This window comes from Myotis myotis, unplaced genomic scaffold (assembly GCF_014108235.1).
Source record: "Myotis myotis isolate mMyoMyo1 unplaced genomic scaffold, mMyoMyo1.p scaffold_m19_p_1, whole genome shotgun sequence".
NCBI lineage: Eukaryota > Metazoa > Chordata > Mammalia > Chiroptera > Vespertilionidae > Myotis > Myotis myotis.
The window spans coordinates 220,673,693-220,694,856 of NW_023416313.1; the positions used below are offsets into that span (position 1 = coordinate 220,673,693).

General features: G+C 57.5%; 1 protein-coding gene across 3 annotated transcripts in view; it reads left to right on the top strand.

The window, feature by feature from the left end:
- The first annotated feature begins 3,886 nt into the window (after nucleotides 1-3,886).
- BCL11B (BAF chromatin remodeling complex subunit BCL11B) overlaps nucleotides 3,887-21,164 on the top strand; it is a 91,261-nt gene continuing 73,983 nt past the window's right edge. For 2 of the 3 annotated variants that reach the window (XM_036317405.1, XM_036317415.1), the window contains exons 1-2: nucleotides 3,887-4,133; nucleotides 17,450-17,818. In XM_036317405.1, the coding sequence (XP_036173298.1) occupies nucleotides 4,076-4,133; nucleotides 17,450-17,818 (427 nt within the window). In that variant the 5' untranslated portion in view covers nucleotides 3,887-4,075. The remainder of the gene's footprint in view (nucleotides 4,134-17,449; nucleotides 17,819-21,164) is intronic. The other variant, XM_036317426.1, reaches the window with a different exon arrangement.

Consider the following 21,164-nt stretch of genomic DNA (forward strand, 5'->3'; position numbering starts at 1 on the left):
GTGGCATTTCTTTCCATCTGATTCTAATCTGCACAAAGCCCCAGCACTGGGTCCAGCACACAGTAGGCCCACTGCAGGTAGGCGCTGGAGAAATGAGTGTGAGGTTGTGTAATCTTTGGGACTGCATAAACACCTGCACGTTTTCCTTCATATTTTCATATGTTAAGCACCTGCCCCCCCTCCCCCCTCCCCCCTCCCCCCATTGGGGATGGAGGGACTTTTATTCTAAACAAAGGCTTGGTAGATCAAGGAGTGGTGTGTGTGTGTGTGTGTGTGTGTGTGTGTCCCCGCAGTGGCCTCAGAAGGGTACAAGATTACAGGATCCCCAGCCTGCCTGGGGTCCTGAGGAAGGGGTAGAGACCGGGCTGTGGCCGGACCTCCGCCACTCTCTTCCTGCCCAGCCCGCCTGTTGTGTGGGTATCAAGAGAGGGGAGAAATCTTAGAGCCGGCCAGCTGCTGGAGCCGGGCGGGGTCTAGGGAGAGGTCAAGGTCGGCGGAGAGGCGGCTATTGATCTGGCTTGGAACGCGAGACAGGGAGCGCAGCAAGACTAAAGGGGGAGCTGTGAGACCAGACATTAACAGCTTTCAGCGCTAATGATGCCCGTGCCAGACGGGCAGAGGGAAAAAAAGGAGACTGGAGCGGCAGCTGGGATTGCTCGCTGCCTGCACCCGGCCGCCTCTCCTCTCGGGAGAGGAGGAGGAGGAGGAGGGCAAAGGGGCCAGGGCCTCCACTCCCCGGCCACGGCGAGGTGGAGCGCGCGGGCGGGCGGTGGCGTGTCCGGCCCTGCGCCGGCCCGCCCGCCCGCGCGTCCCTCTTCCCGCCGTCGGGGCAGCGCAGGGCCAATGAGGAAGCGCTCCTCTGTCAGCCGCTGCCCGTGCCGCCCCCTGCCCGCTACTTCCTGCCGGGGGTGGGGCGGAGGGTGCCCCTTCCCCAGACCTGCCGCCCCCCGCGCGCCGGAGGTGGCAGCTGCAGCGGAGGCCCCTGAGCGCCCCGCGCAGTCCCCGTAGGGGCCTCTTTCTGGAAGGGGCTGCCCCATTCCCCCAGCCCCAGGCCCCTTCCTGGTCACCAGCCCCCGGAGGGCGAGGGTGGACGGTCGGGATTTCGGGCGCCGAGCGCAGGCGGCCCGGGCGGCGGGCACGCCGAGGCGATCTGAGTGGAGACCTGCCCCATGCGCGGCGTGACCTTGGGCAAGACGCTAACCTCTCCTGGACTTCACAATGCCAGTTCTCAGGAAGGGAGCGTAGGGCTTCCCCGCACTTAAGAATCTGGGCGAGTTAGAATGGTCGGTTTATGGTTTTCTTAAGTTTATTAAAGGTGCGTGTGGGCATTTTTTTCTTACTTAGGCCACTTCTTTGGAAGGTTTTTCGCTGTAGGGCGGCATGCGAGGAGAGGGAGGTGCTTCTAGACTTTGGACCACGTGGAGGTGGGGTGTGGGTTGGGGGTGGTGGGCAGCTGTGCGTAGTCCTGGGGTGGGGGTGGGGAATGCAGACTCGCCCCTCCCTATCCCCCTCCACCCGCTCGGCCGGCGACCCCGCAGTCCATCGGAAAAACTACATGCTAGGGCACATTTTATTGTTATTGTTTTGGGGGGGCGGGTGGTTTGGGCAGGGAGCGCTTTCTATCCTCGCTAATGGGCGCTGCGCTCGGTTAAGTGGTACCGTCGCCCACCAGAGACCTGGGGGCGAACTAAAGCCGGTGTGCCCCCAAAGGCACAGGCCCCGAGGGAGGCGGCGCGCCCGGAGGCGTCACAGCCCAGCCCCTCGCTCCGCTGAACCGCCCGAGCCGCGCCTGGGGGCGGGGTGGGGTGGGTGCAGCTCGGCTAGCCTGCCAAGCCCAGCCCCGAGCCAGGCCCCGACCCGCCCAGGCCGCCTCCGGCCCGGACGAGAGAAACCCTGAGAAGGGAGAGCGCTGCAGCCGCGTGGCCCGCCCAGCCCAGCCCGGGAGCTCAGGTCATCAAATAGACTAAGTTAGCCGCCGCCTGGGCAGGAAAGGGGGGTGTCCACAGACCATGGCCTGGCCTGGTCCCCTGGCCGCGGTCAAACCCTCCTCCCCCACCCCCCTTGTCCTCGCCGGCTGGAGATCAAACGGGTGACCAGACAGCTGTCTTCCCAGTCTGCCCGGGGGTTTCAGGTCCTGCCCTGGGCCTGGGCGAGGAGCAGTGGGGTTGGGGGCAGCTTTTCTGCAGGAGGCAGGAATTGTCAGGGGTGGGGGGCGGGAACTGGGGAACCCGAGTATCTTTGGAGATCCGGCCACACCTACTTCTGGGTCAGCACGCACAAGTTCCTGTCCCACGTGGCGCACCCCTGCCCAGGTACCCCCACACTTCCCACAGACCCTGGCCTTGGAGGAATTAAAGGGGCGAGCTGGTGGGATTCCGGTGAATACTGTTTCCAGAATGAGACTCAAACCAGGTCTCAGGTCCCCCCCCCCCCCCCCCCCAGTATGCTCTTAACTGTCTTCTCTTAGTATCTCTTATTTTGTCCACTTCGCTGGACAAAATATCAGGACTTATATGGAGACACTTTTTTTTTGAAGTTTGACCCCAATCCCCCAATAAAATAAAAAGTAAAAACAACCAAGCTCTTTTCCAGGAAGACGAAGCAATTGACCATCACCCCCAGTCGGGAGGCCCACCCCAACTCTCCAAGAACTTTTGGTGGGTGTGGGTGTGAGCGTGGGGACTGGCCTTGATTCAACTTCCACACACACTGCACTTCTCCCCCCTTCTCAGGGGGTCCTGCTCCCTGGAGGGGAGGAGGGACAAGAGGATTTTAAAATTTTATTTAAAAATATCCTGCCCATCGTCCCCCCCTCCCCACTTTGCGCTCCCAGTGCAAGGGGAGGAGGGTCCTGACCAAACAAGCTGGACTGTGGGTGTGCACGAGAGAGAGAGAGAGAGAGAGAGAGAGAGAGAGAGAGAGAGAGAGAGAGAGAGAGAGAGAGAGAATGGTGTGCTTTCTTGTTCTCTTACAGGGTACAATGTTAAAAAGCCACCGCTAGTCGCCCCCAGTGCTCCGACTCTCTGGGTCTTTTTGTCTCTCTAGTGCAGATTAAACGTCACGTCCGCACTTGAACTTGAATTTTATCCCATTGTACAGAGGCAGCCCCAGCCATAGAGAGACCGAGAGCTCCCAGAGAACCCGGACTCCGCCATCTTCACGTTGCAATCTATAGCTCCCAGTCCGCGCCCGCACCGACCCAGGCGCACTGGGCGAGCCGCCCCGCAGCCCAGCTCCCCCCGGGCCCGCGGCGCCAGGGGAGCGCGGGGGAGCGCTCGCGGGGACCCAGCAGCCTCTCGGCCGGCGCCAGCCTGCCAGGTGAACTGGGAAGGAGCCGCTCCCGGAGTCCCCCCTGAACCTCGGAAGGGTCAGTCTCCGAGAAAAAACCAGGCAGCCCGCAGAAAATCCAGAAACAACCGAACCCGGGCAGTTTTCCATTGCTTTGGGTTTTTTGAGGGGGCGGGGTGAGGGGGTACGCGACAAGTCCCCAAGTTTTCTTTCCTTTTTTTTTCTTTTTCTTCTTCTTCTTCTTTTTTTTATTTGTTTGCATTTTTTTTCCTTCCCCCCTCTCCTGGTAGAAGTGCGCTTTCCACCTACCAGACCCTGAAAGAAAAGTGTCAGGAGCCGGTGCAAAATCCGGTTTAAGTCCAAGAAGACATCTGGAAGTCCAGGAGGCCAAGCAGTCTGAAGAAGTGCAAAGGATTTTTTTTCTTCTAAAGAATATATTTTTAAGGAAACCAGCCAGTCCCCGGCAAGCAAGAGCAGATTTTTTTTTTTTTTTGCCTCTTTCTCCTATCGAGGTTTTTCTTCTCTTTTCCTTTTTGCAAACAAAACAAAAAACAGCATAGAAGAAAGAGCAAAATAAAGAGGAAGAAGAGGAAGAGAGGGCAAGAGAGAAAGGGGGCAAAAACCAAAACACCAACCCGGGCAGAGGAGGAGGCGCGGCGGCGGCGGCGGTGGCGGCGGCGGCAGCGGCAGCGGCGGCGGCGGCGGCGGCAGCGGCAGCTCAGACCCCCTCCCCGGCTCCCCTCATCAGAGCAGCTCTCCGGGCGATGCCAGAATAGATGCCGGGGCAATGTCCCGCCGCAAACAGGGCAACCCGCAGCACTTGTCCCAGAGGGAGCTCATCACCCGTAAGTGTCTGCGGCGTGCGCGCGTGGGGCCGGAGGATGGGGCTCCGGGCGCCCGGGGCTGGGGACGCCGAGCCGGGTGCAGCCGGGCCGGGCGCCCAGGCGGCCCGCGAGCTCGCAGAGGCAGCGGTGTGGGCCCAGAGCGTGGTGGGGGGCGGGGGTCCACAGGAAAGTTTCTTTGCAGCCTGGGGAGTCGGGGCGCTGCGCAGTCAGACGCGCCCCGGGCTCTGGGGCCTGCGTAGCGGGTGCTGGGCCGGGGAGGGGGCGCGCAGGCTGGAGGAGGTGTGTGTGTGCGCGCGGAGCCGGGCTGGACGCTCGCCCCTCCGAGCGGCGTGTGTGGCGGCGGCGGCGCTGGTGGCGGGGTTTGGAAAGGAGGGGGAGGGGGCTAGGGGAGAGGAGGGGGAGGGGGAGCTGGGAAGTGGGGAAAAGTTGGCGAGCGCGTGGGTCCGCGCTGACGGCGCGGGCGGAGAAGAGCGGGGTGGCTCTGGACTGGGGGAGACGCGGCTCGGTCGGCGGCCGCCGGCTCCGAGGCCCGGGTCGCTGCACCCAGCCCGGCAGGGCTCCGGCCACGCCGGTCTTCGGATTCCGAAGCCGCCTTTCTCACCCCTCCTCTCGCTATTTGCAAAAGAATCCAGCTGCGCCGCTGTTTGCCGGCTCCTGCACCCCCACCCCTATCTCCCCACCTCCGCAGTCTCCTGGGATGATCTCCTCTTCTTTCCCCCACTCCAAAAAAAGGTGGGGGTGGGGGCGATTGGGGAGGGGGGGTTGATGAAAAATCCCCGCCACGGCGTGGTGGTGGTGGTGGTGATGGTGGTGGGGGCAAAGATTGTCAGCTAGGAGTGGGAAGCGAGGGATGTGCTTGTAAATTACTAGTAAAAAAGAGAGAGAGAGAGAGAGAGAGAGAGAGAGAGAGAGAGAGAAAGAAGAAAGGAGACCTATCAATCTCTTACCCATCCTTCTATCCAGCATCTTTCATCTTCTCTATCTAAATAAACAAGGCAGGTCGCAGGGGAAAGCCATGGGCTGAAATCCTGTGGATTTCAAGCCAATGGCGGGGCGGACAGAGTCAGGCAGCGGGGCAGCGCGGCGGCAGCTTCCAGCGCCCAGTCGGGCTCATTGGGAGAAGGAGAAGGAGAAGGCGGGCGGGCGCCGGCGGGCCAGGTGCCGGCTTTGCCGCGGAGCTCGCCCCGGTGCCCGCGCAGTTGCAACGGGGAAGGTCGGCTGCAGCGCTCCCGGCCCGGCCGGCCGCTGCTTCGCGGCGCGGGAACGTTCCCCTGCGGTCCTTTCTCTCGCGGTGCCGGGGTCGCCGTTGATATATGTATATATATATTTAAAATTATGTTGCAATAGAAATAAAACATCCTCTGGGTGCCATCGAGACCGCGGGCAGGTTGTGTTCCTGAAATCCTCCGGGCGCCTGGCTCCTCGGGCTGGGGCCGGGCTGCCCGCGTGGAGCTGGAGACGACCGCGCTCCCAGTCGCCGCCGCGGCCTCGGCGGACTGGCTGCAGGACAGCGGAGAGCCGAATATTTATGTTATATTTTAAAAAATTTAAATAAATAAATAAATATATATATAAAGGGGTTCTCCCCTCCCCTGAATTCCCAGCATAGGAGCCATCTGCTCGGAGCAGTTGCTGCTGCCATCCTCCTTTGTTACAGCAGATACCTTAGTAAGAATTTGTGGATTTATTCTTATTTTTTTTGGGGGGGGGGAGGTAATAGGTATCAATGTGGGGTTCACCTTGGGAGAGGGGTGCCTTTGGAGGGAAGGACGAGGACGTCTCTTTTATTTAGCACCATTCTAACCTGAAAGAGGACTTCCCGGTTGCATTTAAAACAAAATGTTTTGCAACCAGATTTGAGCCTGGCTTGACCCAGATCTTCCTTTTTGCCAGTTGACATTGTGCCCTTTACCGATAATCAATTGCTTCTTACCCTGACCCCCCACCTTTAGACGGATAGTGGAGTGGTTGTTAGAATGTCTGTACTTGCAGATGCCTAATCTTTCCAGGAGGCAATTTGCCCCACACAGCTTCTGTATAATGGCAAGAGTTGTTTTTGAGGAGGGGAAAGTTGGGGTGGGGGTCTGGGAAAGGGGGAGTCATGGGGGTGCATTGCTAAGCTAGCAGCTTCAAAAAAGCAGCCGGGCATGTTTGCAGTTGTGTGTCAGGGGGAAGAAGCAGGTAGGTTTGCTTGGCTTTTGCTGGCTCCCTTTCTGGCATTCCTGGGCTTCGGGGAGAAAGCCCGGACCAGGAGGACTGAAGGCAGCTGGGTGAGGGGGCCCAGGGGTGCCTGGTGCGACATCCTTCCCTGTCTCATTTGTTCTGAGTCTCTCTTAGCCTCGCTCAGAGCGGTGCTGGGGAAAGCCAGTGCGGGAGCCCTGGCAGGGAGGGAAAAGGGAGGCAGAGGAGGAGGGAGGTGGGGACAAGGAAGAGAGAGGGCAAAGGGTATCCCGCCTGCCTCTCAGGGCACAGGGAGTCCAAAGCATGTGCAGGGGTTTCAGCGGGGAGAGTGGCCCAACCAGTTTGCAGACAAGGCTATTTATTATCCACAAGCAGCTGGCTCTTCTGTCTGTCCTGTGTCACCGGGAGGTGGGAGTCCAGGCTGGGGAAAGGCCAGAACTGGGTGCAGTTTAGGCTGCACGGGTCTGTGCATGTGTCCCTCCATGATGCTGGGAGCATGGCCGGGAGGTGCGCTGGAGCCCTGGCCAGCAAAGTGGGTGCTGTCACAGCCCCCACCTGGAGTTCACATTTTAGATTTTAAATGTGAAAGGAACCTGCAGTGTGGTACAGCTTCGGTTGGGTGGCAGCCGGCCGGCCTGGGGAGCAGCAGCCTGGGGCTCTTCAGGGATGACGCAGCCTAGGAAGAACTGATGGTCGGGGAAACACAAGAGCACAGAAAGAGCCTGGATAACCTTGGGGTGTTGGGGGGAGTCGAAGGGCTCCATGATGAGCTGGTTACATTTGCAGGCAGGACCCCTGAGAAGCGGAGGGAGGTATGAGGAGTGTGGGAGACAGCTGGGGATGAAAACCTGGGCTTCTGGTTTGTTTCAAAATGTTTGACCCAGATGGAGATGGCTTTTCAAACCGGAGGACAGACACAGCGATGAATCTAAAAACAAACGCAAAACAACGCAGTGACAATAGTGAAGAGGGTTCCAGGAAGAGCGGCCGGGGTGAGCAGGCCGAGGGAAGGGCCTCGAGCCTGTGGTGCCACCCAGGGTGAGAGGCAGGGCACGAGCACCCGTCCATGAGGAGCTGAGGTTTCCCAAGAAACTGAGATGCCCGCGGTGCATCACATCACCCCAGGAAAGGGGAGATCTCGACAGCCCACCAACAGGTTTCTGTGGGAGATGAGCCATTTTCCACGAGAATTCACGATTTTGTGAAACAACTAGAGACCCAAGATTTGACTCCGAAGTTCGGCTGTGTGAGTTCCACGGGTGCCTTTGCATTAGGCTTTGCTGTAGCTGTCTGTTTGGAAAGTGGCGGTGCTTACCGGGATCGTAACCCCCCAGGGTATGGTTGTACATCTCCAGTTGTCCGCCGATCTTTCAAAATTGGGCCTCTGATCAATATCATAAGCTATAGGCCCTTCTTTTTTTTTTGGGGGGGGGTAGCTGGTAAGGGGAGTGAAATCTCTCCCTCCCTTCTGCACAGAAGGAAACCCCATATCATTAGAAGTGTGATATAAGTCAGCTGCTCTGAATCCACGGGAGAATAAAATGTGTTCGTCAAAGGTGTGATGCCGGGCTGATTTTATTCATTTGTAATTCACACCTGAGCGAAAACAGCCGTGAGCATATTTTAACAACCCCTAATATTTTTAAAGGTTTTCTCCCCCCCCCGCCCCGCCCCGGATATTATGTACAGATGCCTATTTCTTTTTCTTTTTTGAGGGGAAGAAGTTGCTATCTGCCTATGCTCTGGCCTTGGTGATTTTTGTCTGGCCTTCAAAATATTTCATAACAGAAAACGAGTCATTTCTCAACTGCTGGAGTGAATGCAGTTCGCTCTGGTGAACCCGGCCTCAGGAACAGGGAGGGAGGCTGAGGGCCGAGGGGTGGATGCGAGGCTCTGCTGACCGCTGTGCGGGACTAAATGGGTCCTCCTGGCGGAAGCAACGGCCAGCTGCGGGTGCCTTTGACAATAATTAGCATAATGTCTCCGTGAGATGGAGCAGGCCAAACGGCCCCTTTACAGAGATATCCGTTTCCGACTGTGGAGTGCACCGGTTTCCAGCGTCTTATCAGAACCGGGCTCTTGGCACGGCCTTTTCGCTTAGAACACGGCTTGCACTAGCCGTCCCCTTTCTCTTTTCATCTCCCTTCTCCATCGCTTTGCAATCTCTGGTGCTTGTTGTGATAAAAGACTTTCCAAAATAAACTTTCAGTTGCATTGGCTTCTGGTGGATGGATGACAAGCCTGAGGCGCCGAGACGCGCGTGGCGCCACTAGGCAGCTAGGGGGCGCTCGGCGCCCGTGTCATGTCTGGGCGCCTTGGCTGCAATGGCGAGGAATGGGCTTCCTTAGGCGGCTCAGGCCCTTTACGTGGCTGCAAAAATGTCTTAAGTGTGAAGTTGTAATATTGATTTTCCTGCAGATATTCGGGCCGGGCAGAATGAGAGTATAAGTTTGAGAAATCTATTTCCAAGCGATCAGCATTGATTTACAAGCCCTCCCTTGGCAGGTGGGGGCAATTTTATTTTCTTTCTCTCTCTCTTTTTTTTTTTTTTTTTTTTAAAACAAACAATTAAAAGGGTTAGTTTGGAATGGTGCGTTTCCCCCAGACTAGTCTGTGGTCTGGACTTTTCTGAGAATCCCCCTCGGCTCCGAGGCATGCCTAACCCGGGGGGACGGGGGTCTGGGAGGAGTGTGCATCATGCTGTCCCTTTCTAGGCTGCAGGTCACAGAGGCAGGGGACAACTGAGAACCACTGCTTTGGGGAGTCGTGTACCTAAAACGGCTTGATGAGTGGAAGTCCTTTTAGCTCAGGTTTGATAACACTTGGACTCTCAGTTCCATTCATTAGGTTCTGTTCCCACTGTCCTAAGGGACAGGGCATCATTCCCCAAAGAAATAAAATGCCAGCTCAAATAATGTGTGAAACTTTGTTCGGAAGGAGGGTATGCTTGCTAGACCCCACGTTGCGAACCCCTTTCACCCCAAACGGGGCTCGCAATGGATGGCTTTTAAAGGGACCGTGTCTCCCTTCATGTGCGGTCTGGTGCTGGGGAATGTGTGTGTGTGCGTGTGTGTGCTTTTGATCACAGCATTTCTGCATCTATGATGGCTTCTTCTTCAAGTTGAAGAAATCTGGAGGCAGCACAGTTCACCCCGAGTCTTGTGCCTGAGTTCAGTATCTGGGCAGAAGAGGTTGCCCTGCGACAGGAAAGTGTGCTTTATGCTAACCTGAAAGAGAAATAAATTAGGTCAGACAAAAGCCGAGCGCTGTCATCAGCCGGAGGAGCCTTCCCTCTTCCGCGCAGAGGGCCGGCAATTTATCTGATGATTTCTCTACTTCGTTTAATGTTTGAGTCGGGCCGGTGGTAAGCGTGGCGCAGCAGCGGGCTTATCTGACAACGCGGAGATGAGGCGGCCCCATCCCCTGGCCGCCTGGGGCTGGGCAGTGGCCTCTGGCCCGCAGAAACCGTTAAAAACATTCTCTGTAGAAATCCCTAATCCTGTGCCTTGGAACTTGGGGGCGATTCACAAGCTGTAACTCAGTACAGACCACAGATATGACAAAGCTTGAAAAAAAAATATGTGTCTATGGGGGAGGGTGAAGATGAGGTCCTTGACTTTTGGGGACTGGCTCCTGCATCTCCTGCGGCTCCAGGAGGGCTCCCCCGGCTGCCCGGTTGGGGTTGGGCCCTGCCTTTAGCTGAAACTCTCCAAGGACTGGGCTGCTCGGTTGAATGCGGTGCCACATTTGGGAGGACAAGGGAGAAGAAATACGCTTTGGGGACTCTGCCCTGCGCCACATGGTCAAGTTTTTGATGCCACCCAGCAGGCTCCTCTGGAGGGGGTGTGAGCTGGAGGGACACGGACATGTTTTTTTAATGGGGTGAGGGCACAGGAGAATGCCGGCGATGCACGTCTGTGTCATCCAGCTCCGGGAATGGCTTTGTCACTTGGAGCGTTCTTTACGTGTGTCCTGTGTCTGCCCCCACCCCGTGCTCCCCACTCCCGCCAACCTCTCCTTCCCAGGGGGCCAAGCACCATGGAGATCTGCCCCCGTTCGTTCTCCCCTCCCCTCCCCGAGCCGCGCGTGGACTGCCTTCCCTGAGCAGTGGTTTTCCCAAGGCGAGGATGGGAAGTGCCGAGACCAGGCTATCTGGAGGCACATGAAAGCCGGGGGGCACACTTCTCGCATGAGCCGGCGGTGGGGGTGGGGGTGGGGGGACAGCATCGTTGTTTTACTGGCGAAAGTGACACCAGATCGGAGGTTTGATTAATGGCGTTACCTTCACGGGGACTTTTCGTCCGGCATTTTGACATATGCAAGTCTTTTGTGTAGTTGGTGAAATTCAAGATATTCATGCCTTTTTTTATTTCTTTTTTTTTTTCTGAAGCAGCCGATAATCTGCTTGGGTGTTGGATTAGGGAGGCTGCGCTATTTTACTCTCGTGAAAGCCCAGACCACACAAAATTAAGTGACTTAAAAGTTAAAAAAAAAATTCTCCTTTTTACATAACTTTTTTATGACCCCCTTCCACTGAACTGCTGAAATACAAATACATTTGTTCATGTTCTAATGAGTTCTCCACTAAAACAACACAGGGGAAAAAAACCAAAAACCCACGGCAGAAAGTTGAATGCCAATGTTATTGTGACTCACGTGGGCTTCAGAAATGGAGGTGCTGCTCAGGAAAAAGATGGGGTGGCTTGTAAGTGTCGACCTTGGGCATGAGGTGTGGAAAGCAGCCTGTGCCTGCGATTTTGGCGTCTCCCTCGGAAGGCCCTCCGGCTGCCGGCGGCCTGCAGCCCCTGTCCTGGGTGGGGGGCCCCGCTTTCTCCTGCTCAGCACCTTTGGGGGAGCGGAGCATTCAGTGCAGCAAAGCTCGTCATTTGGCTGCAAACAATGCTTTTCTATCGCATCCTGGTGAGCCCTGCTGTGGCTCTGAAGATGTAGGGCAATTGCAGTTTTACAGGATCTTCTGAACGTGTTTAGGAGGATTTCTGTACGTTGGGGTACATCTTTCTTTCTTTTTTTTTTTAAATTAAACTGACTTTCATTTATGAAAACGTAGGTCACTCCATTCTTTGGTGTCATGGGCTTGGCTTTTTTCCCCAGAAACCTTGCAGTCATGGACAGGATCTGTGAGAATACCTGGACGCTGTTTTCCTTATCCCTGTGGTCCTCTTTCTGCTTTTGGATGTGTGAGACCGGCCTCACGCATCTGGGGGTTCGCGGGAGAGCTGCATGTGGTGGTGGTGGTGGTGGGGGAAGGTCGGACTAAGTCTGTAGAGCAAATGAGGGTATTCCCGGGAGCTGTTTTGGATACGCTGAAGTGTCCTGGCACCAGGCGGGGGTGTGTAGGGCCATGTGTGCATCTGGACTCCTCCTCACCTCCTCGCACTAGCCCATCTGGACCTGCCCCCTGGCTGTGTGGCTGAGGTGCTTTCCGCCCCCCAAACCTCTTGGGTGAGGACTTCCGACTTCCGGAATGCAGACCAGGCCCAGGCCTTCCCCGCCCCCCTCAGCCAGACCCCTGGTCATTTTCCTGGGAAGGGAAAGCCACATGGCAGATAAGGCTGTGTCCTGGCAGCCTCCTCTCCGTCTTCTGCCCAGATGTCAGAATTTTGAAAATTTCCGTCTGAGATACGGTTGGTGTGGAGCAGACAGGGCTTCATAGGGGTGGGGGTGGGGGTCCCAGTGGGCACTGGTCTGGTCCCTCCAGTAATTTGAGGGCGGTAGGTAGGGAGGGGACCCCTTTGGGGTCTCAGGGAGGCCCAGGGCCTGGGCCACTAGCTCTGCCACACCTGGAACAGGCGATGCCTCAGACTTCATTGCAAGAGGGCAGGTGGTCAGCAGAGAGAGTCCATCAGAATGACCTGCCCTGCTTGGGCCCGGCCGCTGTGCCCTCCAGGGTCCAGCAACAGCCCCGAGCCCTGCTGGCTGCAGGAATTCGGTGGGGAAATGCACTGGGACCTGGATTGCGACCCTCGGATCTGTCCTAACCCTTCGTGGCCCCGGGAGGACCGTCCTCCTAAGGCGTGACTGGCCAGGCCGGTCTCCCCGCTGCCGTCCGGCCCTCTGCCCCGCACGCATCGCTCCCTGTGCTGGGGGAACTTCATCGAGCCTCTTGCTGCGCCTTAAAGCGTCATCCCGTCACAGATCGTGCTCTTCACCGAGAATGGGTTCCTCCCCTCTCCCACCCCCGCCCCCCCTCCCCGCCTCGCCGCCGTTGTTATTTTCTCTTGGATCCAATAAATTAAAAATTGATGGCAGCCCAGAATGTGTTGTGCTCCGCGGAGTGCGCGTGCCGGTTGCGTTTCCGCGTGGTCGCCTGGAGTCCGGGCCCCTCCCTGAAGGTTCCCGGGAGGGAGGGACGGAAGCGGCCCCTCCGCAGTTACTCATTCGGAAACGGGCGCGGGTCTCAGGACGCAGGTGTGGAGGCTCCCGTCGGGTGCCGAGCTGGCTGGGTGGATGCTGCACAGTCCTTGTAAACATGGGTCCCCGTCAGGGTGGCGGCGGTGACGTGGGTGGCACACGATTTTAAGATCCTTGCACCCCTCCCCCCACATCCATCCCTGTATCCCCCGCACCCCCCACCCCCATTCCTGAGACAGTAATTCTGTGTATGTTCCTCCCGGATTGTGGCTTAGCCATGGAAGACAGAGGGTTGGGTTTGAATCACTGCAGGGTGAGGGGCACGCAGCCCAGTGATGCATGTGCGGGGATGCTCCTGGGACCCCAGGCGCCTGCTCCCCCCCTTCACCCCCCCCCCAGAATTCCCGGGAGGGCAGGTGCAGGGACAGTTGTTAGAGACCCACCCTGTGGGCAGGGCCCAGGGGATCCTGCGTGGGGGGGATCACCGGCCAGGTAAGGCCCAGCTAAGCCTGAGCAGCCGCTGGGGGCCTGTCGGCGGCCTGGCTGGGCCCGAGTTAACCGTGTCTCTCCCTTTCCGTCTGCTGCCCAAATTCCTTTGCAGCCCAGCTGAGGCGCGGGAGAGTTTGTCTTAGGATCAAGTGCTTCCCCCGTGCACTTAATGTCCATTATTATTTGTGAATCCTGACTTCATTGCTTCTAAATGCATTCACCAGCTGGGAGGAGGCCCTGCCTTGTAAATAAAATTCGGTTTTGTTGTAAAAGAGGGTGAACGTGCTTTGTGTGTGTCTGTAAATATGTACTGTTTGGCCGTGCACTTCAGGATTTAACCTTTCGGGACCCACCCCAGGCCGATGTGTGCCTTTGGGACAGCGCCCTGGGCATCCATCCCTCTCTCCTCTTAACGAATCAGACAGTGTGGCAATCTCTCTACCTTATTCGGCCCACAACAGTGAGGGCAACCGTGTTTTCCAGGGCTGCCCGACTCGGGGAGCTTCCCAGCACAGCCCCCAGCCCCCCGGAGGGCACACCTCCGCTTTCACGGGGCCCAGGTTGGCCCAGGCAAGGCAGGGGCTGGTCTGCAGGGCTCCGGTATTCAAAAAGCTGCCTTGGTTTGACGGTGTCTTTTATCTTTCCTGGTGCTTTCTCGTCTCTGGGTGGCAGTTGGGACCGCTCTGCCTGCCAGGCACAGGCTGGTTGTCTGAGGCGGTGCCGAGCTGTGCGGCTGGGCGCCCACCAGACAGAGGAAGCAGGGTTCCGAGGGGCCAGGCGCGGCCCCACTCGGCCCTTCTCTAAGCCTGGCCAGGTGCCTCTCTCTCCTTTTATTTCTCCCATCAGTGATGCAGTTCTGAGAAGGGACGCACACACGCGCTCCGCACACCTACCTTGGTATCCGCCTGCCAGCGGAAATGAAACCACAGCCTGACGTTGGGGTGTCTCCCAAGGCCTTGGGTGTGAAGTTTTAAGGCTGAGGAGGCCGTCTTGGTCTACCCGCTCTGACCCAAACAGTCAGCAGTTTGGGGGTGCCATTGCCACGGTCCTGGGAAGTGTCTCCTGTGGCAGGCCCCACGCCCCAGGAGGCGGGGAGAGGGAGCCCCAAGGTCGGGCGGGGTGAATGCCCTCTTCACTTGGAGTTTTACTTTCAACACTGGAAGTGGGGGGAGGGAGGCTTTCAGGTGGGTGTTTCCTGGCCTCCTGGCCTCCCCTGGAGGCACTGAGCTGGACCCTGGGTCAGGAGGTGGGCATGGAGCTCAGAGCTGTCTGTGGCTCGCCAGTGGGCCCGGCTGCCCGGGTGGGTTGGCTGTGAGGGGACTGGAGGCGGAACCTTGAACTGCCGCGCAGCGAATGGAGTGGGAGACTTTCAAACTCAGTGACTGGGGCTCGCGGGGCTGGCGCAGGAGGAAGGGGAAGGCAGAGACCGCTCAGTCCAGGAAGGCTTACAGATGTTACAAAAAAACATCTGGGGCGGGGCAGGGAGGACAAGGAAGACAGAACTGGCGCACAGACGGGAGGGAGAGGGCAGCATGCTTGCAAACAGAGCATGTGGCCCTTGCTAATTTTTAAATGAGCCCGTGTCTCTTTCGAATTACAACAGGATTTGAAATTACGTAGCTTCCCCGCCCCCCCCTCCCCCCCACCCCCAGCAGAGAGAGCAGTGTGCTTCCTAGAACTGCACAGGGGAGCCAGGGACCAGGCTGAAAAAGTTCACGAAAGCAAAGCACACAGCAAGGAAGGGAAGCCAGAGGTGACATGGACAGCAGGAGCCCGCCTGGCCCCCTGGCGATGCTGGGGACCGAGCACCGGCCTCCTTCGTCCTTGCCTTACGGTTATCACATGGCCTGAGTGACAGGCCGGGCACCCGCCCGCCTGGGCAGGCCCGCCTCTCGCCAGGGGACAGGGGCCGCCCAGCCTGCCCACCGCAAACTCACCCGTTTCATTTGCATTCCCAATTTCATTTTGCCCTTTTCTTTTTTCCTCTTTCAGATCATTTCCTTTGTGCCTCTCTCTCTTTTAACAAAACAATATTTTGACACCCTCCTCCCATGTATCAGAGTCCTTCTCTAGACATGGTGCAGAGTCCGCCCTGATATTTCTAAAGAGCTGTTTTCACAGCCCTCTCCTTTGGCTCTGAAATTATGTATATGTAATTGGTAATTAAAGGTGTGAGCTTTTCAATACAAACAGTATTGCTCAATGTTAGATCATTAAAGGGAAAAGAGGCTCCGAATAATTACCTTTTTCCGTCCTGACGAACGGTTCACGGGAACCCAGGCCGCCCCCCCCCCCCCCCCCGGAACTGCATGGGGTGGGAGGTGGCGATTCCATTTTCACCGGAGCAAGGCATCTTTTCATAAAACCAATTGGTAAATTAATTACGTAGCATTGTCTTCCAACTCCTTTCCAAGGCGCCCCCCTTTTCTTCTTAAAGCGGAATGAATGGTTTCTGGGGCGGGCCTTGTGAAAGATGCCTCTCGAACCTTCCAGGGTCTTTCTGTTGGAGGGAAGCAGGCGCCGGTTTAGGCTCTCCTCACCTGCGGGGCGTTTCTGTGGGGCCACGTTTCGAATGCGTGCCTACGTTCCGTTCATGGGAGGCTCAGTCTGCTTTCCTGGAACCCCAGGCAGGATCTCAGACACCCGCCTCCCTTCTCAGCGGGACCTACTCGAGGGCCCACACGCTCATGTTTCATACGTGTTCCGTGCCGGGTTCTGACGACCGTGGACTCAGTCCTGCACGCGGACGCGCACAGGCCCCGAAAGAAGCCCGCGTACGGAAAACACAGAGCAGGGATTTATGTGTAGGATGAGAGATGCCACAGGATTTTCCCCTGAAATTATCTGTTCTTTGGCTCGGGCCCGCCGATCACTTCACAGCCACGGAATGTGTTTCCTCCCTTCCCTTCCTTCCCTCTGTGCTCCTGCGGTTTTCCCGATCCTTCCTAACCGGCTCACAGCTTAACATGTACCCCCCCCCCCCGACCCCCGATGTCCCACCTCTGAGGACCCCGACACGCGTGCCATCTTCCCGACCACTCCGACCCGGAGGGAGGGCGCAGCTCCGTGTCCACGTCCCTGATTTATGACACCGTTTCTGCTGCCGAGTCTCCCAGTGCCCCCCGAGGGGGTTGCCACTTTCTGAGGTATTTATTGGTTTCAAAATACTTGTGTCCTATGCCCCTTACAAAATAAAAATAAAAATAAAAATACGGAAGTGTGTCAGCTGCTAAAGAAATGGGAAAATGTACGAAACCCATTGAAAGTGTGGTTTGTCATCTGCCAAGAAATGCCTCTGGAATCTGAAGGATTTTTTCCCCTTTTCTTTTTCTGGGAGCGAGAGTGACACCAACAGGCACGCGGGACAGGGGTGGCTGGCGGGTGCTGGGAAACCTACTGGGCGACGGTCTGACCCGTGCCGGGTGCTGGGGACGGCCCGCTGCCCCTCGGCCGCAGCCCCGCAGCCCCGCAGCCCCGCAGGGCCCCTTCCCTTCCCTTCCCTTCCCTTCCCGGCCTCGCTCTTCCTTTTGATATTTCTCTTGGAACCGACACTCACTTGTTGCTGGGCACGTGGGCTCCTTCCTCTCAGCAGGCCTGGGCCTCTGACGGCCGCCTGCCTTTCTGTCTTCTCTTCTGGTGTGCCGCCAGGTCTCAGGTAGAGGAATGCAAGTCGGACTCGCATGAATGGGGGAGCCATGAATGAAAGGTGGAGGCCAGGGGGGCGGCAGGGAGAGCCCCCGCCGGGCCAGAGGGCTCTGGGTCGTGGCTCTCAGCCTTGGCTGCCCATCGGCATCACCTGGGAGCTTCAACCACAACCACCACTGGGCATTTGGCTCCCAGGGTCCTTGGCCTGGGCGTGGAAGGTTTTCCAAGATCCCCAGGTGACTCTCAGAGGTTGCAAATTTCGAGGGACACGCGCCCCATCTGGGATGGCTGAATCGCTTGTGAAACCAGCATGTGTGTTCGGACGCTGTGGGTGGGGGTGGGGGTTGGCAGAGAATCCACTAGGAAGCAGTAAGGTTAGCCCTGCTTCAGCCACAAGCTCAGGGAGCCATGCCATTGCTCCCGGAACCTCAGTTTGCCCATCTGTCGCCCACCTTCGGGATGGTGCACCCCTGCCTCCGGGAGTCCGGGGGAGGACGTGGCGAGCTCTGGGGTCCCGCAGCGGAGGGGGCCTGCCTGCAGGTGGGGACGGGTTGGAATGCAGGCTGGGTGCTTGTGACTGCCTAAGCCCATCTCTGTCTTCTCTGCCCCCCTCTCCTTTCTCTCTGCAGCGGAGGCTGACCATGTGGAGGCTGCCATCCTTGAAGAAGACGAGGGTCTGGACATAGAGGAGCCCAGCGGCCTGGGGCTGTTGGTGGGTGGCCCCGACCCTGACCTGCTCACCTGTGGACAGTGTCAGATGAATTTCCCCCTGGGGGACATCCTGGTTTTTATAGAGCACAAGAAGAAGCAGTGTGGCGGCAGCCTGGGTACCTGCTATGACAAAGGCCTGGACAAGGGCAGCCCGCCGCCCTCCTCACGCTCCGAGCTCAGGAAAGTGTCCGAGCCGGTGGAGATCGGCATCCAAGTCACCCCCGATGAAGATGACCACCTGCTCTCGCCCACGAAAGGCATTTGCCCCAAGCAGGAGAACATGGCAGGTATGGCACGTTGCCCTCGCCCGGCCGCTGCACAAGCCACCTCCCGCGTCCCACGCCCACCTTCACCCCTGGCTGTGTCCGGCGCCGGTGCCGGGATGGCCTCCGGGCCACCCGCTGGGCTCGCCCTTTCCGAAGGCCCACCGTCCAGGTGACGCTCAGGGGGAGACGGGCCCAGGGTTCAGGGCGGCCCGACTGGCTGATGGTGGCTTTGCTTTCGACAAGGGGGCGCGGCACAGGTATGGCCTCGTGCACAGGTGGCCAGGAGTGCAGAACGGGAGCCTGGAAGGCTGGCTGGCCCTCACGGTGTGGTGGTTCATAGCTTCGTCTCTGGCTTTGGAGCCCTAGCCTTGGGTTGGAATCTGTGCTTCACAACTTGGCCTGATCCGTGTCCGCATCTGTGAAATGGAGCCTGTGACACCTCTTTCCTTAGGGTTGTTGTGAGCTGGGGGGACTGCATGGGGGCGGTCCCTGGAGGGCACTTATGAATGGGGTCGCTCCTTTTCTCCCCCTCCTCTCTCTGGCCTCCGTTTCCCATTTGTGCAAAGAGGCTCCTTCTGCCACGGCTTTGTCCCCGTGGGTAGGTCTGGGAAGGGCTTGTGGGCACTTGCTGGAGCACTGTGCCCATCGGGGAGGTTGGGCATGCCCTTTGGTCCGCCGACTGAGCTGGCCACCTGGACCACTGGTTCTTTCCGCCTGAACAACAGGTATGGGGCTTGTGGTCTCCGGCCAGTCTGCTCATCACGTGGTTTTGCATGAGTCCCTCTCTCCAGGCCCTGGCCATGGTCTGCTAGATCCTCTTTCATGGGGCCCAGGCTCTGTGCAAACCAGAGTGCTTGCTCTGGCTCATCCTTCTGAGCCCAGGAGACCTCGGGGACAAAGGAGGGCTCTGGCTGGCCCGTGTCCCCGAGAGCGGCAGCCTGGCATCAGATTGGGTGCAGATGAGGGTTCGAATCCTGATGGTTGGCTTTGGACAAGTCACTCCTGGACCCCTGCCTCAGTTTCCCCATCGGTCAGCAGGAGTGATGACACTGGCAAGCCTGCATGAGGATTACACGAGCAGCGGCTCCGTGAATGCTTTGCCAGTGGAATTTTTCTTTGGGGCGGTCCCCTCTGTGCTGTGGTGTGCAAGTAGGTGTGGGTGGCCGGCTGGGAAAGTGTGCGGATCCGTCTCCACCGTGTTTTGGTCATGAAAGCTAGTGGGGAGGTTGGTGCCCCTTGGAGGGTGAGCCAGTAAGCCCACAGGTGAGATGGATGGGTGTGTGTGCAGAGATCCACGCCCCCCCCCCCCCCCCCCGCCACCAGGAGGCAGTGGGTACGATAATACAGCAAGCCCAACTTCTCTGTAGCAGCCATGTGATTGTGGGCCTCACTTTGCCCATCTGTAAAATGGGATCAGTGAGCTAGCTCTCTCTTGCGGAGAGACTGTGGTGGTCTGTGCTGGGGACACTGGCCTGTGGGCCTTGCCTTCGGGTGGGTGTGTGTCCCAGCAGGAGAGCTCCCACACTCCTATGGCACCAAGGGCGCTGAGGAAAATGTCCCAGGCCATGGTCACGGAGACCCTAGCTTTCGAGTTCCGTGCAGATCTGAGTGGTGCTTCCTGCGTTGAGTCTGAGAACAGTGCTGGGTCCCTTTGTCTGTACCGTTGAGGTCCCCACCATTTCTTTTCTCAATCGGATGTGCGAAGATTGTTCTCCCCAGCGGTACAAGCGCCGGGCATCGGTGCCAACCGACCCCCCGGGGGCTCAGCAGGGGGCCGGCTTCCTGCTTTCCCCAGAAGCCCTCTGAGTCCGCATTTCAGGTGGCGGGTGCTTCCCAGGGAGAGGCTGCCGGCCACGGAGGGTATGTGTGTTTAAGAAAGCGACTCAATATGATTTCATAAAAGGCCACACTAATCTCCAAGGCACTGTGTCTCCCTCCCCTACACCCTCCCCCCCTTTGGTTGTAGGTGGTAATACAGCAGCAGCCTCCAGTGTTTTTGCTTTATGTGACCAAAGGTATTCTCGGCCTTTTCTGTTCAGCAACAGGACGAATGGCTTTCTCCATTCCTGAAGAAACATGTGAAACAATCCCTTAGAAGGCTAAAGAGATGTGTCTGTGCAGAGCATTTAAAGTGGTATTTTGATCAAGGGCACAAAACAGTCTCCGTGCCCTGCCAGCCGGAGACGGCCGTCCGTTCGACCGCCAGCCTCGCTCTTCTCTCTCTTGTCCCCCCTTTTCCCCTTTTCCCTTCCTACTTTGGCACCAACTTCTTTTTTATTATTATTATTATTTAATAAAAAGGGAAGATTAGAGAATAAAACTTCAGGGGCTCAAATGTATAAAGTAATTTAATATGGTGGGAGCATTAATTATTTTAGCGTAATTGAATTCTGAGGACTGCAGCGGTTGCATTTCTGTCGACAAGCCCTGTTTATTATTTCTCTGTGTAGATTAACAGTAAAGGAAACACAGATAACTTTCAGTTATTTATTGTAAAATAAATGTGTCAATTCATGTGTAAAGCAAGCTGCTCAAAGATAATTGAGCCTTTATATTTTAAGAGGGGGGCTAGGAGCCACAGGCGCTGCTCCCCCCCCGCTCCCGGAACCCCGCCCAGCTGCTGCCCCTGCCACTGGCTCCGCTGGCCGTGCCCAGGCCTCTCCGGTGGCTGTTCATTCTTGGGGCCTCGCCCCTGGCTTGGTGTCCGAGGTGAGGTGCTCGCGGTGGCCAGGGGCATGGTGACTTTGCTGGGGGGCAGTCTGCGTGTTGTCTCCCTCTCTGCCAGGTGCTTCCAGAAGCTATGATCTGGAAATGGATGGGTAGGGCTGGCTTGTAACTATTCCGGGTCCCTTCCACTCCTGTGGGCATCCCCAGTGAGAACTACGTTGGGATTCTGTCAGTCATCGCACCAGGGTGGGACTTGGGATCACCCTTTCTTGGACAGTAATTCTGGGGATGGGTAGGAAAGGATTCGTTACTATTCCTTTTTATTATTATTATTTTTTTAATGGTAGAGAAATAGGAGAATGGAAGGAGGAAGTTTCTGAAGCTTTGTCTCTTGAGGGCATTCATTCATTCAAACATCCATCCATCTGTTCATTCATTCAGCAACTGAGCGCCTACTGCCCTTCCCCCGGTGGTGGAGTCCTAGGGGCCCGGAGCGTGTGGGAGGATGGCCATCAGGGCTGCTGCTCTCTCCCGCGTGGGGAACGTGGCCAGAGTGTGGGCGGGTAGGGTCCCTGCCCTTGATGTATGGAGCTACCGACCCAGGCCCTGCTCCCTGAGCGTCCACTCTGGGAGAGGAGGTCCGTGGTGTGTGTGTCCCATCTGGGGACAGAGAGGTGAAGCTGGTCATGGTGAGGACCTT